Consider the following 17590-nt stretch of genomic DNA (forward strand, 5'->3'; position numbering starts at 1 on the left):
GGTTGGAAAAGTCAAGCCATTAAAACAACTGGTACCATGTGGTACAGTATTACTGCTGTGTAATAACTAATGTATGGGAGGTTATTTATTATCGCTTGAGCCATAAAATTATTTATTTTATGCTTTACAGCCGAGATGAAAAAGTCATTTTTTCGGTTTACACCACCAGCCGGGAGCGTTGGTCATTTCTTTTGTTGTGATGTTTTCAGCTGAAGCCGGATTCGCTGACTCACACAAACCTCAGTGTTCAGTTCACACACTGAACAACAAACAACACAACAATCAACCAAACAACAAACGTGTTTCTGCCGTCAATCAACCAACAAGCTAACGTTTATCTTTATGAAGATTTGAACAGTTATAAAACAATTTGTAAATCCTCTTTCTAACTTGTAATCTTCTGTAAAGAAAGATACTGTACCTAATGTAATTCATGTGAATCCTCATAAGCCTTCTGTGTGTCATGGGAGTCCTTTTTTTATAAACATCATTTTACAAGAAAACGTGTCAAGTGTCGTCATTGAATGTTTAATGTTAAACTGTGAATATAAAGTATAATGATACTTACAGATGTCAACAAACATGAGCATTTGTTCTCCAAAATGGAGGAAGCAGTCTGATCTTTTCTAAAATATGCAACATCACAATTTAGAAATACTCTAAAGACTCCATTGACTATGGCCAAAATGGCCACTAAATAGAAAATGGCGGGCTTCTTGTTGCGTTTTTCATAATGCCCCTTGAGACTTTTTTGTTTGTCTGGTCGACGATTTTTGTGAAGATCGGTCAAAGGGAAACCTAGGGGCTGCGTTCCAGGGGGCGCTGTTGAGCCATTTTGCCACGCCAAATTCAAATTACTCCAGAATACTAAAATATCCGCAGACCTTTAATTTCCTGCAAAGTTTCATAACTTTTTGACCATGTTTAGACCCTGAAAAACTCCCCCAAAGGGAAATAATACAAGTCCTTACAGTTTCAATAGGGCCTCTCACCATTCAGTGCTCGGGCCCTAATAAGTAATCTTAAGAAATTTGATTTGATCAAGTAAAGTACAAACTTTTAAATACATTTTATTGTTTTAACATATTTCCAAACTTCTGTGATTCTGTTGTAAAGCCCATGGAGCTGTTTTTATGCTGTGACATGTGTGATAAAGTCATTATTATTATTACAAAATCAGAAACAGTAATGAATAAGTAATCATGTAAAGATACAATATAAACACACTAATGTGTAAAAAAATAAATAAAGTACATTGTACAATGCAACCAGAATCAATACAGTATAAAAGCATTGCTGATTTATGAAATTAAACTTGCATGGATGGAAAAATAATAATTTAAATAATAGTTAAATCAGTGGAAAACCTGAGAGAGATGTATAAAATGGTAGATATTCTGAAATTTGACTTTTCTACAGAAGTGCAGAAGTTTACTTTTCTCACTTAAATTACTCAAGATTGTCAATATTGTAATTTTAAGTTCCTGGCTCGTGTTTTGTATTGTTATAAATAATTTGAATAACGAAGTAACAATCAAAACCACTTGAGCTTTGCTAAAGTGTTTATTTTTAAGTATACAAAAACATAAAGTCTTGATTTTGTATCTTTTATTATCTATAAAGTTATACAAGTTTAGTAAACAGCTGACCACACGGGGGATGCTGCTCTGCCCTCTGGCGCCCACAGGGGGGCAGCAGAGGCAGTCACTTGCACTTCTATTGCTCACTGCGTCACTTCCTGCCAGCAACTCAGCTGGTTAGCTTAGCGTTAGCATCTGGAGAGTCCCCGGCGGTGTGTGACGCCATGGCCTGAAGGAGCCGAGGACAACCACAACAATAGGTGAGGACATGTCTCCGCTTCGTCCCGGTCCCGGTCCTCCAGCCCGAGGGACCCGGGGACGGGGACAACGCCCCCGGGGGGTTGGGGGGGGGGGAAGTTACCCGCTTTATGTCCACGTTAACCGGGAGCCATTCATTGACGTGCTGTCACCCGGGTGAGCAGGTGGAAACTCGGCTTTAAAACAACCCGGTTAACCCAGTTAACTACCAGTCATCAGGCCTAACGAGCAGCAGGAGCTTAACTAGTCCTGACACGGCTAACCCGAGCAGCTAACTAGCTGGTTAGCTGAGGTTAGCTTCAGCTGATCACACCTGAAGCTAACCTGGGGGGGAGCAGCTGTTTAAAAGGCCTCTGAGAATTTAAAAAGACTCAAATATAAAGAAGATCATAAAGATTTATTAAAGTGAGACTTTAGTCAAACTCTGTGTCTGGATTCAGATGCAGCTTCTCAGGTTGTCACAACATGTGAGTCAAGTGTTCTTCTTCATATTCAGATAATAATGAGGATGATGAGGTACAATTATAACAACTTTCCTAGAGAGAAATGATTGTAAAACTTGTTAAAGTCGTTTACTGCTGGAACCTGGTGGGAGCAGCTGTTTAAAAGACTAAAATATCAATAAGATCATAAAGATTTATTAAAGTGAGACTTCATTTAAACTTAGAGAGCAAAACTGGATTCAGATGCAGTTTCTCATGTGCCACGATAATAATGAGGATGATGAGGTACAATTATAAAACTTTCCTAAAGAGAAATAACTTTAAAACGTTTTAAAGTCATTTACTGCTGGAACCTGGTGGGAGCAGCTGTTTAAAAGGCTCAAATATAAATAAGATCGTAAAGATTTATTAAAGTGAGACTTCATTCAAACTCGGATGCAGTTTCTCAGGTTGTCACAACATGTGAGTAAAGTTTTCTTCATATTCAGATAATAATGAGGATGATGAGGTAAAATGATCTAACTTTCCTAAAGAGAAATTACTGTAAAACGTTTTAAAGTCATTTACTGCTGGAACCTGGTGGGAGCAGCTGTTTAAAAGGCTCAAATATAAAGAAGATCATAAAGATTTATTAAAGTGAGACTTCATTCAAACTCAGATGCAGCTTCTCAGGTTGTTCAGATATTCAGATAATAATGAGGATGATGAGGTACAATTATAAAAACCTTCCTAGAAAGAAATGACAGTAAAACTTGTTAAAGTCTTTTACTGCTGGAACTTGGTGGGATCAGCTCTGTAAAAGGCCTCTGAATTTAAAAAGGCTCAAATATAAAGAAGATCATAACGTCTTGAGCTTTATTAAAGTGAGACTTCAAACTTCAGATGCAGTTTCTCATGTGCCAGGATAATAATGAGGATAATGAGGTAAAATGATCAAACTTTCCTCAAGAGAAGTTGCTGTAAAACGTCTTAAAGTCGTTTCCTAACTTGTGTCTATAGAGTTAGATGATTGATGGATGAGGTGATTGACAGAACTCTAATCAGCATCTATGTGATCATATGTTATTTAGTCAATTTTCTTATAAAAATCCCCAGTTCCTGATTCCTCAGACCAGTGACCTGCGTTATAACGAGGTACCGAAGCTCACTGTGGTTTTGATTGAAAATACTTCGTCTTTAAAAGGTTAAAACTACGTTCCTCAAAGTGAAATACCTGTTTTACAGATGTTACATGTATTCAGAATGTTGATTTGACAGATCAAAACCCAGAGAAGTGAAGTCATGGCGTGCGCCCGCGTGCCGCTGGACGAGCAGCAGGTGACCGAGCCCGGGCCGCTGGGGAGAGAGCGCTCGCTGCCTGCACTGGTGAGTCTGCTCTCCTGGATGCTCCTGAGATAATCACAGTTCCCTCTGAGCAACCAGTCCAACCTTCTTCTCCCTGCTCCTCTTCAGCACCCGGAGAGGAAGGAGGAGCGCTGCTTCGTGCCTTACAAGCCTCCGCCCGAGGACGGATCTCCCGCGGTGGTGGAGGAGTTTATGGAGTATGCCAGATTTATCATCGAGGATCTGGAGTGGCTGCTGGCTCTGCCCCACGACAAGTTCTGGTGCCAGGTGAGAGGAACACATGAGCATCTTCCTGAGACTCGTTTTCTGGTGTTTTAATTCAGCCGGTTGGAAAAATGGAAAAATTCCAGTGAGGAATCAGGGATCAAGAGAAAATTATGTGCATGAAAACATTAGGCAGCACAAAATAACATTATGTAAATCAGTGAAGAAGAAAGGAGCAGGAGAAACAGAATAAAGACAAATCTGAACATGTGTTGTTGCTGTTTCTAAGTAAATAATCCAAACCAATAAAATACAAAAAAAGAAAGAAGCACAAAGTAGGAATGTAGTACAACTGAATTACTAAATACATGTTCATCATAACAACTGTGGGATTACTTTCACTTTCTATTTATAGAATCTATTCATAGAGATTAGTACAAACAGGCTTCAGTCTCTGACTCTTCTGTCTCATGCTCTCCCTCCAACACCCCAAGCAATAACTATTATCCCATTTCTATGTCTCCTTTCCCCCCCCCTCTTCTCAGGTGGTGTTCGACGAGTCCCTGCAGTCGTGCTTGGACTCGTACCTGCATCACGCGCCCCGGAGCCTGGACCTCGCCGCCCTGCCCTCGTCCCCGGCGGTGGCCGAGATGCAGCGCTCCGTCCACAAGGTCGTCTTCTTGACCTTCCTGAGGATGGCCACGCATAAAGAGTCCAAGGTAGGACCAACCATAGATTTACCTAAATAAAGGCTAGATGTCTCATCTGCGTTGCCGGCCAACGGAGCCGGACGTCACCACATGGCGGCCATCTTGCTAGGGGGCAGCTCGCTCACCCATAACATTGTGTTGGTAAATAACCATAACTTGCTCAATTTTCAACCGTTTTTGAAACGGTCTGGTTTGTTATAAAAGTCAGATGTAGATATGACACTGTGTACTTATGAATAATTATGTTATTTTCTAAAAAAAATGAATAATTTATGCAGTGTAATAACTACATCTCTGACGTTTATAACGAACCAGATCGGTTGAAAATTGAGCAAGTTATGGTTATTTACCACTACCAACACAATGTTATGGGTGAGCGAGCTGCCCCCTAGCAAGATGGCCGCCATGTGCGGACGTCCGGCTCCGTCGAACGAGACATCTAGTCTTTATTATATACATCTATGGGACCAACACCTAGATGTGAACTTTTAAAGAGAAAATGGTGAAACTACAAAGAGTTTATTGATCTTCGGGGAGATTTAGAACTTCGTAGATCACAGATATTGAGTTTTGTCTGTATTTTAAAAAGTATAAAGCCTTGATACAGGATTTAACCTGCTGCCTTGTGTGTGTTCATGTGCTTCTTGTCCCTCAGGAGAGTTTCCTCACCCCGTCAGTGTTTGGAGAAATTATCTATGAAAACTTCCTCTTCGACATTCCCAAAATCCTGGATCTGTGTGTGCTCTTTGGAAAAGGCAACAGCCAGCTTCTGCACAAGATGATCGGTGAGCTGCGTTCAAAGGCTCCGCTCAAATCTTCAAAAGTTTTAGAATCGTTACACCACCAGTACAATATTAATTCATATGAAAATGAATGATATATATTAAATTGATAGACGAAATAGAGCAATTATATATTAAAATCCAACTTTATATTGAAATATTGAGTTGAGGTTTTCACTGTAGCTGTTGTGTCCTGTGTCTAATCTTGTTTGTTTTCATATCGATGTCGTGTCAGACAACATCTTCACTCAGCAGCCGTCTTACTACAGTGACCTGGATGAGACGGTTCCCACTGTGCTACAGGTAGAATCACGTTTAATACATTCAGCCTAACAAACAGAAAGTGTAAGACTGGCTAAAATAATATGTTTTGGTTTATTTAGATTTTGCAAAAATGGAATTCAAGACACGTCCTGCACAAAATAATATAAATCATAATTCCTCTGTGGATCAGGTGTTTGACTCGGTCCTGGAGAAGTGTGGTCTTCACTGTGAAGGAGCCACGGCCATGGAGCCCATGAAGCTGAACGCACACAAGCAGCCCACCGCCATGACCATGAGCCCACAGGTCAGACACACGGAACTAAATCCACTTGTTGAATCTATTCCACACTGCAGCTTCACGTCCTGTCATCGATGTTTATGCATGTTTCTCTTTTCTTCTCTGTCTTAGGATCTTGTCGATATAATTCTGTACCTGTGTGACTCTGCCACCACCATCCATGCCTTCCTGGACATCTTCCCTGCTGCCTGCTCCATCTTCTACTCCAACGGCTTCCTCAGCAGGTAGAACAGAGGGAGAACCTCGTTGACGACCTGTAGCATCCCAGTTTAGGGTCTAATCTTCATTGATCTGTTGGTGACCGTTTGTATTTCTCCTCTTGTCAGACTGACCTCGTTCTATGAGACCGTCGTGCCTGATCTGGAGAATGCGGTGAAGAAGAGGAACTTTGACGATAAAGGGTGAGAATCTGCTTCAGAAAAGAGAAGAGACGTGTTAATCTAAACAACCACGTGGCTCACGATGGTAAATAAATCCCCCAATCCTTCCTCCAGGCTTCAGGACGACTTGTGGAAGAGGTTGTCCCACTCCTGTCGCAAGATGGTGGAGATGGCTCACCTGCTGCTGCACCACACCTGCCTGCAACCCATCCTGGAGGGGTGAGTCCGAACCCTCAACATGAAGCTCAGCAGATTCACGTCTACACGTGTTAAACACTCCTTCATCCTGCTGATGTTTGTTGTTTTGCAGGACAGAAAACATGCACACGTTCGCAGAGGATCTTCTACAACATTTCACTTCTTTTTTACCTGAAAAAAGGTGAGAAGAATAGTTAAGATCAGTGAGGAAATTGCAGAGGGGTTTATTATGATTAGTGTTGCAAAATTCCGGGCATATTCAAAGTTGGAAACTTTCCATGGGAATTAACGGGAATATACAGGCATTAACGGGAATAAACTGGAAATTGGGTGGATAATTTATACTAACCGCATTTACCTTGTCATATACAGACATAAATATAAACATTTTGTTTTGTCATAGGCTGATTTGAGCCCTGAGGAAACTTTGGGCACTTGACTATATGCTTCTGCATCGTTGTGACATTCTTAACATAGGTCTTTGCACAGTATTTGCAAATGTACACAGCCTTTCCTTCTACATTGGATGAGGTGAAATGTCTCCACACATGAGAGAGTGCACGTGGCATTGTTCTGTAGAATAAGATGAGAAAAAAGTTTGTAAAAAAATACTCATGCAATGCCAGAGATATAAATAGTTAGCCAAACATTTGGAATTGTCTGTAAATATATTTTACAATTGATGGATTAATGAATGGAAATAGTCTAGATGAACAGATGAACAATCCTCAATCAGCATGCTAATATATTTTCCCAGTAATATCATCGAAACTTATGTTATGATGCTGGGAGTTATCTGTGCATGTGATGGAAGAATGCACAGTGGAGGGTTGAAACTCAACGTGCAGCGTGTACTGCATTCCATACATCTTTAAAATAGAGTTTTGAATGATGTTTTTATTGCTCAGCGTTTAATTTGCGTATTGTTTTTTTTTTCAAAATTCCCCAAATTCCCGAGCTTAACTTCCCATGGAAAGTTTCCAGAAAGTTTCCGCCCCTTTGCAACCCTAGTTATGATTGATCTCGATCCAATATAAAATTATATATAATAATATCAACCCGAGTACATTTGTATCCATGGAACATGTTTCTGAAGGATTCATGTTTGTGTTTCAGGTTCTTGTCGGACTACGATGAGCAGTTTCCCATCTCCGACGACATCAGCCTCCTGCACCAGGCCGTCCCCGTCATGTATCCTCCTCATCCACAGAAAGAACTTCAACTTCACTAACACGTTTCTATTGATAGTTACAGTCTGACAGGAGTGGTGCATGTAAAAGACCGAACCTGGGTCCTGACACAGGATTTCCTTTATTCAGTTATCAGTCGTTTCATTGGTTTTTCTTTCCTTAAGCTGTGCTTCCCTTCAGCGATGAGACCAGGACGTCCTACCTGCTGCAGGGAGTGGAGAGCGCCTGGGAGAGCGTCGGGCGGAGGAAACCACCGAGCCAGATCCAGACTAAAGCCAATCAGGGAGCTGCTGCTGGCGCCTCCTCAGCCGGTTTTAATCCTCAGAGTCAGATCCGAGAGTCGGGAGGAGACAGTGTGAGGGGAGCAGGGGCCATGTTGGATCCTCCCCGAAGAGAAAACGTGAGTTCTGTGATCTGAACAGTTTGTTATTGATGTTTTAAAGGCAGCTCAGTGTCCTGTGTTCATCATCACTGATTACCAGCTGAGGAAATTAGAAAAGGATTCTCTCAGCCCAGTGTGACCTTCAGACGTCTACTATTGTTTGAACAACAAACCAAACATGTTCAATTTACAGTCATTTATCCCACATTTCAGAATCTAAAACCCCAAAATGTGTAAACGTGTTCTCAGGGTGCGTTGTGTCCGCTGAGCGAGGGCGAGCTGGAGTCGCTGCTGTCGTGCATCAGTGACCTGCTGCCTGACTTGGGCGAAGGCTTCCTGCTGGCGTGTCTGGAGGCGTACGACTACAACTCCGAGCTCGTCATCAACAACATCCTGGAGGATCGTTTGACTCCGAGTCTGGACAAACTGGACCGAGCTCTGTCGAGGTGACAACACACCGCTGTCCATGAAGCACTATGATCCATAAAGTGTAAAGTTATACTGATGTCTTCTTCTGTCAGTGGACTCATGACAATACTGGCTTTTTGTAGTTTATTAACTTGAAGGACTAACTTTAATTTAACACATTATCTTGCAGTTAAAACCTGACAACATGATTTAAGCTGTAATGTAGCCTCTCTTGAATACAAACATTAGTGTAAAGGTCAAACCATGTATTTAGTTTATATGTCCGTTCCCTCTCAGTATCCACATTCTAATTTTCTTTAGTTGGCCATGTATTACACAACTGTAAAAATCTCTCCTCTGTTTGATAACTTTAAATATGAAGGAGGTATTTTTCAGAGTTTGTGGTGAATGAAAAGGTAAATATGTTGTGAAATGTTCATCTTGGATCATTGTGTAATATTTTCTTCTGTTTGTCTTTCCAGGCCTGTGAAGGAGGAGATTCCAAACGTTCTGAGCGACAGATCCAACGTGTTTGACGACGATGAGTTTGACGTCTTCCGCAGGGACCAGGTGGACATGTCCCGCATCTGGAAGGGCAGGAGGTAAGGAGCAAACAGGACACGCCCACTAATCAAACACTAACATCCTGGACAATAACAATGAAAAAGCAAACCATCGATATCCTGGTGACTGAGGAGGATATTAAAACCATGTAGTTGTCAGAACGTCTCCATGTTCTCTGTCTCCTGCAGGAAAGGGGAGGACACTCGAGACATGCTGAACGACAAGCGGCACATCGAGGACCAGCGGGCTCGGTATCAGACCTACGAGACCGTGGTGGACGAGGTGGTCCTCGAACCCGGTGAAACCGCCGCCACCTACGGCCTCGACGACTACGACGACGAGTACGACGACACCTACGACATGAACCAGATCGGAGCCAACGACCTGGACAGAGACAGTATCCTGAACCGAAGGTGAATAGAGACGGGAACCGTTCTAAACCTGGATCCTCTCGTCCTGGGACGATAATCACAGAACTTTTTTACTTTGTGTTTCCCTGCAGACCGTTCACTATCCCACAGATTTTGAGAAAAGCAAACAAACAAGAGGAAGAGGAGGAGGAGGAAGAGGAGGGAGAGCCTTTACAGGTACTGAAATTATTGAGAGAAACTTTTCTATTTGACCAATGATGAGGTTCAAAGTGTAAAATATAATTTATATATTAATGCAGAAGCCAATGTCTTGTCTAAATGTAACATATTTGCCAAATCAAGTTTTACAGGAGATTAATTGGTTTTCAAACAGCAACAAGTTTCAAGAAGTTTTTAATAATTTGAAAATGAAATGTTTCCTCTACAGACTTGTGAGCTTCCTGTTTGATGATGTGAATCCTTTTCATTTCAGCACAACGTGGACAGGGACCAGTTTGTGCAGGACCCGGCTCTGCTGAGGGAGAGAGCGGAAGCTAGAAGAGCAGCGATGCACCAAAGACGAGGGTAAAGACTTCACCTCCTCTGTAGATTCTGTTCTTTCTTTAAATGTCCAACGTTGTCCTCTGAAAATCTACTTATTTACACATCTCACATGCTTTTCTTTTCAATTCTCTAAGTTAAGGATCTACGGTTAGAAAGTATTGTAGTGGTTGTAAAGCCCTCTGCAGCAAATCTATGCTTTAAATCATAAATTAAAAGCTGAATGTTGTTTTAACCTTTATTAATTCAATTTAGTAGTTATCAGATCTAGATTAAAACACAACATCCTTGTCCCTTCGTCCGTCTCCTCCAGTTTCCGACCGGAGCGAACCAGCAACGTGGTCGGCCAGCCCAAAGGCCGAGGACAGAGCACGGACACGCTGCTGGAGCGACGCAAGAAGGAGGCCAACAAGACCCGGGTGGGAAACCACAACCGACGCAGCATGGCCGACCGCAAGAGGAACAAGGGCATGATCCCGTCCTGACCCGGTGACGGCTGCTGCTCCACCCGACCGGACTGAGGGCGGAGGACAGGTGTGACTGAGACAAACGGAGAAGGACTCTCGGTGGAGCTCCGGTCCTGAAGTGAAGCGAGAGAAGCTCCTGAAGGTTTTCAGTCGCTGGAGACAAAGTGTAATTACTTGACTTTCTGAGACGCTCGTCATCTGCTTTTCTTTCTCTAGCTCGTCAATAACCAAAGTTCCGAGGACAAAGAATGAGATCTTTATTTTTGCCAAGTAACAAATCAGTTTATTGTTAAGATTCATAGTGATTGAGAGAAGTTTCTTTGACATCATAATCATCATCATCGAGAAGACAACATAGGAAAAGGACGAGACGTTCAGGGTTTTACAGACTCAAGTCGTGTCTGTAGCTGGAAGAACAATCACTGACCTGGTGATTAAAGTCTGGACATCGAGTGTCCCTGGTGTCCAACCTTCAACCAACAACACGTCTCTACGAGCGCCCGGTCACGATGCTGCTGTGTTTGGAAGCACGCGCTGCTCAGTGGCGCCCCCTGGCACGCCGCCATGCACAGACTATTTTCTACCACGAGAACGGATCTATCGGTTTGCATTTTCTAACAAAGAAAGCACATGTTATTTGCTTTTTGGAGTTGACGTCGCAAAAATAACAAAATAAATACGATAATATGTTTTCAACATCTTCGGACTTTGACTCGTCTTTCATGAGAAGGAGAAACATTCTGGTGGATTTGAGTTTTTGCTTTTAGCAGAAAAACGTGAGAACGTGAAGGGGTTGATGCAGTTTGGCCTGAAATTATCATCAGTGATTTATCTTCATCCTTCAATCACCTTTGGCAAGTAAACGATTATGTTGAGCTGCAAAGTTGTGAATAAATAGTTTCCATAAATCTTCCAATAGTTAAACATTTGCTTGTTTCATTTGTAAATGGAAAATAAAATCTGACTTCAGGCTTTTCTTTACACAGAGTGTTAGTTACTCTGCCGTAGCACAGATGTTGTTTAAAGTTAAAATTAGAGCCCAAAAAATAATATTTTCGGGGCTGATGGCGATATTAAGGATGAAAAGTAAATATATATATATATATTTAAAATAATTGGCAATGATTTCTAAGATGTTATCAAACACAAAGAACTGTAACTGAGGGTTAAAAGACGTAAACATAAATAACTATAAATACAAAGAAAACTAAAATTCTACAAAAGATGGAACTTGAATTAGGGAACAAAACAAATTCACATTTCTGTAACAAGTTTTCATGTCAGAAAACCAACACCAACGTGTCTGTAAAGGTTCATATTTGTCGGGCTCTGGTCGAGATGAAGTTTGACATAAACATAACACAAAGAGGTTGAAGAAGCATCGGAGTTAAACTACGTGTTCTACGTCTCCACCGACTGACGCAGCTGAACGAGCTGATGGAACAAACATCAAGATTCTAACAGGTCAGGAGGTGTGTTTGTGCAATAAGGCAAATCACGGACGGACGAGTGCAAACACTTTCTCACGTCTGCTATCGACTGTTAATTCTGCACGACGACAACAGAACCGCTACCACTCATATCTAAATTAAATAGGTTTGGCCACTAGAGGGCGTCAGTTACTCTTTAAATCCGTTAGTCCACTTGGTTAAGTTGGTTATTGAAGTCCAGGCACAAACCTTCTCGTGAAAACTCGCTCATCAGCGCTAACGGGGGAAAGAGGAAAATGTTTTGTGTCTCAGACGATGTTTTGTGTTTGTGTCAAACTAATATTTCCACAGTTGTACAGTAACATGATCTCAGTGAGAAGAACTGTTCTTACACAACAGTTCTTCTACAGTGGGACTGGGCGGTGTGACTTCAAATCAGTTTCACGATTACTTCAAACTTTTCCCTCCATTAGGAACAATGAACGTTTACTTCATGTCAGTTAGAGGTTATAAATAACATTTCCAGTTAATAGCCCAGCCCTGTTCTACAGTACTTCATAGTATTGTGTTAATACTTCCACTGTTTGTCTGTGATCCGCGGCTCCACGGTCCCATCAGCCAGGCAGCTGCCGTGAGGATTTGTTCCCACAATTCATTGCTGGAAGGAGGAAGCTGCGAGGTCAGTTAAAAAAAAAAACCAGCTACAGGTGAGTCACCGAGGTCGTGGGGTCGATTCCCTGCTGCTGTGGCGATGCGGGTGGAAGTGAGGCCACCGTTAACTGTCTTTGCAGACGCTGCCTAAGAAGACAGGAGATACACAGATTTAGACAAACACGTGAAAGTGGAACTGACTTTAATATTTTTTTATTTAACTAAGTAAATGATTTGAAGATGTCAGCACTCGATGTTAAAACCTGTTTTTCAGTCAGAGAGGACAAGAGGACAGAGTTGTGTGTCTGTGTGCGATGTGTGCGAACTCACTGAGGATGCTGCGTTTGCACAGAGGACACGTGTGTTGCAGCAGCAGCCAGGGATCCACACACTCTCTGTGGTACTCGTGGGAACACGGCAACACACGCAGACACTGGGAGGACGACAACACAACGTGATCAGCACACTTCATGGATCACAAGGTCCTGCAGCAGGTCACACACACTTTTATCTGAAATCAGCAGAGTCACAGCTGCTGGATCTCGTGTTCGTCTCGAGCGCAGAACAGTGGATTGTTCTCATAGTCCTAATCTTTACTTAAAAATAATGGGAAGTTATGTGTTAAATGTCCTTTCTACCTGGTTGTTGTTGAACGGCTCCAGACAGACGGCGCAGTTGTCCGTCTCCAGCGGCTGCGACGGGTCACACCAGGGTTTGGGCTGCCGGTACGTTTTGGTCTTCAGAGACGACATCCTCTTCAGAACGTCCTGTTTGGGAAACAGCTGAGGAACAGGACGCAGCCGAGAGTCACATAACGTCATCATCCAAAGGTCTGAAGCTCAGAGGGATGGGTTTATCACATCAATACAAAACACAGGCCGCACCCACAGGACTGAGGGATAAGAATCCTCAGAAACTCAGGGTTTCTGCTTGTTCATCTTTTATTAACAATTAATAAAATAATAGATAGACTTTGTTTATTTATTGAAATTCAAAAAACAGTGGCACCTCCTTTCAATATTACTAATTTCAATATGACCTGTCAGGAATCAACTGAAATAATAATAATAATCAAAGTATTGGAATTAAATGTGACAGTAGAAGTAATTGAATAACAGCCGATCAAGGGGCTCGAATAAATAAGATATTTGTTCATTAAGTTTTCTGGAGTGGACGCTTTCAATACAAAACATACGCTGCACCCACAGGACTGAGAGACAAGAATCCTCATAAACTCAGGGTTTCTGCTTGGTCTTAAAAAGTCTTAAATACATTAAAATATCACATAAGTGGTTTTACAGAAGTTCAGGCAGCTATGTAGCTATTATGTTGATTCAGCATATTTCCGTATCGCCGTTGGAACCCACAGGGTCTCCATGAGAGGTGAGCTGTTACCTCCAGGTCGTCGTTGAGCTGGGGGTCCCGGTATTGCCAGCGGGCGTGGACGATGACTCCGGTGCTGAGGATCAGCGCCACCAGGAGGACAGTGTCCCACAGCTGCTGAAGGTATTTCTACCGACACAGAGCAAAGAAGAGTCTTTTAACTTCTGCTTCTGTCTCTAGATTTAACTTTATTGATATTATCATGATAGCGGCTTTAACATGTTACTTTTTCTTCGATATTAGATTTCAGATTTCTCTTGTGTCAGTTCAATAAAAGAAAGATGCTGATAAGTTCATGCTGCTCCCCCCCACCTGGACCTGCGAGTTGGTCTCTCCCGTGCAGATGACCCCCTGCCACTCTCCGTAGCGCCCGCCTCTCGACCGCCCGCAGCTGGACCACAGCGTGAGCGTGGCGCCCTGCCCGAACACACAGCAGCACGTGCTCACTGTCAGCTCAGCCTGTCATCTGTTCACTCACCACTGGAGGGTGCTAAACAACTGAAAAACACACAGTCAGCTGATTGTGACGGCGCTCACCAGGTTGTCCTGCAGGATCGTCTTGTACGTGATTTTCGCCGTCGCCTGAAGGCCCCTGGGAAAACACAGAGATTCAGGGTCAAGAAAAATCCTCCAACGCAGGAGATGAAACGATAAATGGATTGTTCCAAATGACTAGATGAAGATTTAAAGATGAACAGCACGAGAGTGATGACGATGTTTCACCTGAGCAGAGCTCCGATCAGCTTAGTGACGTTTTCAGACGTCTGGATCACGATGATGGGCTTCGACAGAACCTGAGAAAGATCCATCTGAAACACGAAGAGGCAGAATATAGTTCATAAACATGAAATGAACCAAAACCACACGTTTCCACACCTCGATTTTCTGTCCTTAAACAATATCTAATGATTAGGGTTACAAAATTCCGGGAATATTCAAAGCTGGAAACTTTCCATGGGAATTAACGGGAATAAACGGGAATAAACTGGAAATGTTGTGGGTAATTTATACTAACTGTATTTACCTTGTCATATACAGACATAAATATAAACATTTTGTTTTGTCATAGGCTGATTTGAGCCCTGAGGAAACTTTGGGCACTTGACTATATGCTTCTGCATCGTTGTGTCATTCTTAACATAGGTCTTTGCACAGTATTTGCAAATGTTCACAGCCTTTCCTTCTACATTGGATGGGGTGAAATGTCAATTGATGGATAAATTAATGGAAATAGGCTGGATGAACAGATTAACAATCCTCAATCAGCATGCTAATTATGCTGGGAATTATTTTTGCATGTTATGGAAGAATGCAAAGTGGAGGGTTGAAACTCAACGTTCCATACATCTTTAAAATAGAGTTTTGAATGATGTTTTTATTGCTCAGCGTTTAATTTGCATAGTTTTTTTTTTTCAAAATTCCCACAATTCCCGAGCTTAATATTCCCATGGAAAGTTTCCGGAAATTTACCGGAAACTTTCCACCCCTTTGCAACCCTACTAATGATTACAACTGAAAATATTCTAAATCTTATTCTTATCGGTCTCTACTTTGACATTAAATAAACATGTGTTACTGGTAATGATGTGAACCTGCACTGCTAATAACACTCCACACAACACACACACAGAGTAACACAACTTCTGCAGTAGGTCTACCTCACTGACGGTCTTCTGGTTCAGAGCCAGGATGATCAGCGCTGAAGCTCCGAGGACCAACGCCCGCTTCATCTGGGACAGAGACCAGACAATTCTCACATTTCATTCGACTGAAGCTCAGAACTAAACAACTCAAGAGTTCGACCGCACTCACTTTGTTCACCAACCCATCAGCGAAGGACTCCTGGTTCCCAGTGGAGGCTTTGCTGTCGTCCATCTCCACGGGCACCACCCCGATCCACGGCTCCTGCTCGCCGGCGTCTTCCTCCGCTTTCCCTCCGCTCAGCTGAGCCTCCTCATCTTGAACCTGAGGAGAAACAAACGGATCAGAAATGCAAATATTGTCAAATGTAACTTTCCTTTTAAAGCTTGAAGTTGCCGAGTAGAGACAGAGGAAGACGCTTCCTTGTTCAGGGACGGTTTACAGCGACTGTTCAAGGAGGAGACAGTTGTTCATATAGAAAGCTTATTGTCACTATTAAATTATTCAAATACTTAATCAGTCATTTGATCTATAAAAGAAAGGAAAATGTCCAAAATGATTTCCTAGAGGACAAGTTAATTAGGGCCCGAGCACCGACCGGTGGCGGGCCCTATTGAAATTGAAAGGATTATTATTATTATTATTATTATTTTTCTTCATACAAATGAATTGGCTTTTTGAGGGCTTTAACATGCTCAAAAATGTTTTAAACTTTGCAGTAAATTAGAAAGCGGTGAAAATATACGTATTCTTAAGTATTTGGAAATGGGCGTGGCAAAATAGCTCAACAGCGCCACCTACAGAAAAGCCCCTCATTTAGCATTCACCGATCCTCACGAAAAATAACCCAGTTGTGTATCATGACCAGACGCACAAAAAAGTCTATCAGTGCGTTATGCAAAACTCAACAGGAAGTCCGCCATTTTGGATTTAGTGGCCATTTTCGCCATATTCCACGTTTTTACTTTGATGTACTTGTCGTTGGGATTTCATCGGATCAACTTCAAATTTAGACGAGTGTCATCACAACAATATGGAGATCTAATTTTGTCTTGTTTCTTAATCCGAATCGGGTTTTAATATAAAAATATAAAAATAACTCTAAGCACCAGGGGAGGGATTGTGCAAAATACAGTTAATCTATTATACAGGAAGTAAATTAAAAACCCAAATTATTCACATTACTATAGTTTTTTTTTTTAAACAATATTTTTTATTGAAGTGCATATCAAACTTTATGCAGAATTTACAAACATTTTTATTTATATCCCCTCAAACAGCCACTCATTCACACAGACAAAGAAAAAATAAATAAATAAAATGGACAATGACAACAGACCACTTTACTATAGTTTAAGAGGAAATAAGCATCTTTGTGACCTTGATTTGATTGAAATAGAAAATAATAATAATCATAACAATAATAAAAATAATAATAATAAAGTCTCATTCAGAAAAAGTTGTATTTATACTTATATTTCACACATGTATTAATATTAATTAATGTTTAATTTGTGTCATAATAAACTAAATGTCAGTAAACCACCAGCCGCTCACCAGGAGCAGCTCCGCGTCCAGCTCCTCCCGGGGCTCGGAGCTCCTGCCGCCGCCGCTCGGCTCCACCACCTCCCCCCGGAGCACCGCGCTGACCCCGGGCCGCTGCTCCAGGAAAACCTCATCCTCCCCCCGGAGCACCGAGCTGACCCCGGGCCGCTGCTCCAGGAAAACCTCATCCTCCCCACGGAGCACCGAGCTGACCCCGGGCCGCTGCTCCAGGAAAACCTCCACCTGGGCGAGGAGCTCCGCGGCCAGAAGCTGCCCGAGCAGCGGCAGAGTCACCCAGAGGCAGCAGGGGAGGAGGGACGGAGCCATGGACCACCGGGGGGACAGGGAGGAGACACGGAGGAGGAGACACCGGGGAGACACGGAGGAGACACGGAGGAAAAGGGTCAATAAACACAGAAACCCAACGTGTCAGCCATTGTTGTTTTTGAGCGGAAGCTGGTGACGTTTCTCTTCTTCCTCTGAGAATGTAAACAAGTCCAGGCCACTTCCGGGTATCACCGGAAATGAGGGATTCAGGTATATCAACATAAATAAAG

The 17590-nt window shown here is 42.3% G+C and overlaps 2 protein-coding genes across 2 annotated transcripts; one reads left to right on the forward strand and one right to left on the reverse strand.

Annotated features, from left to right (window-relative positions):
- The first annotated feature begins 1752 nt into the window (after nt 1-1752).
- Nucleotides 1753-10740, forward strand: ascc2 (activating signal cointegrator 1 complex subunit 2). Its single transcript, XM_061070792.1, has 19 exons — nt 1753-1840; nt 3539-3646; nt 3734-3892; nt 4375-4548; nt 5195-5324; nt 5557-5624; nt 5776-5889; nt 5995-6107; nt 6210-6284; nt 6378-6482; nt 6574-6642; nt 7578-7652; nt 7832-8051; nt 8283-8479; nt 8924-9043; nt 9194-9418; nt 9508-9592; nt 9849-9940; nt 10230-10740. The coding sequence occupies exons 2-19, from the start codon at nt 3563-3565 to the stop codon at nt 10399-10401; spliced, it is 2277 nt and encodes a 758-aa protein (XP_060926775.1). The 5' UTR covers nt 1753-1840; nt 3539-3562; the 3' UTR covers nt 10402-10740.
- A 9-nt stretch (nt 10741-10749) lies between these two features.
- Nucleotides 10750-17498, reverse strand: rnf215 (ring finger protein 215). The gene is made up of 10 exons (XM_061070801.1): nt 17046-17498; nt 15660-15812; nt 15506-15577; nt 14571-14656; nt 14385-14439; nt 14160-14264; nt 13860-13976; nt 13103-13246; nt 12795-12897; nt 10750-12611 (listed from the first exon to the last, which is right to left on the reverse strand). Exons 1-10 carry the CDS (start codon nt 17358-17360, stop codon nt 12589-12591), a joined length of 1173 nt encoding a protein of 390 aa, XP_060926784.1. The 5' UTR covers nt 17361-17498; the 3' UTR covers nt 10750-12588.
- Nucleotides 17499-17590: the final 92 nt, after the last annotated feature.

Source organism: Limanda limanda, chromosome 5 (assembly GCF_963576545.1).
Source record: "Limanda limanda chromosome 5, fLimLim1.1, whole genome shotgun sequence".
Lineage (NCBI taxonomy): Eukaryota > Metazoa > Chordata > Actinopteri > Pleuronectiformes > Pleuronectidae > Limanda > Limanda limanda.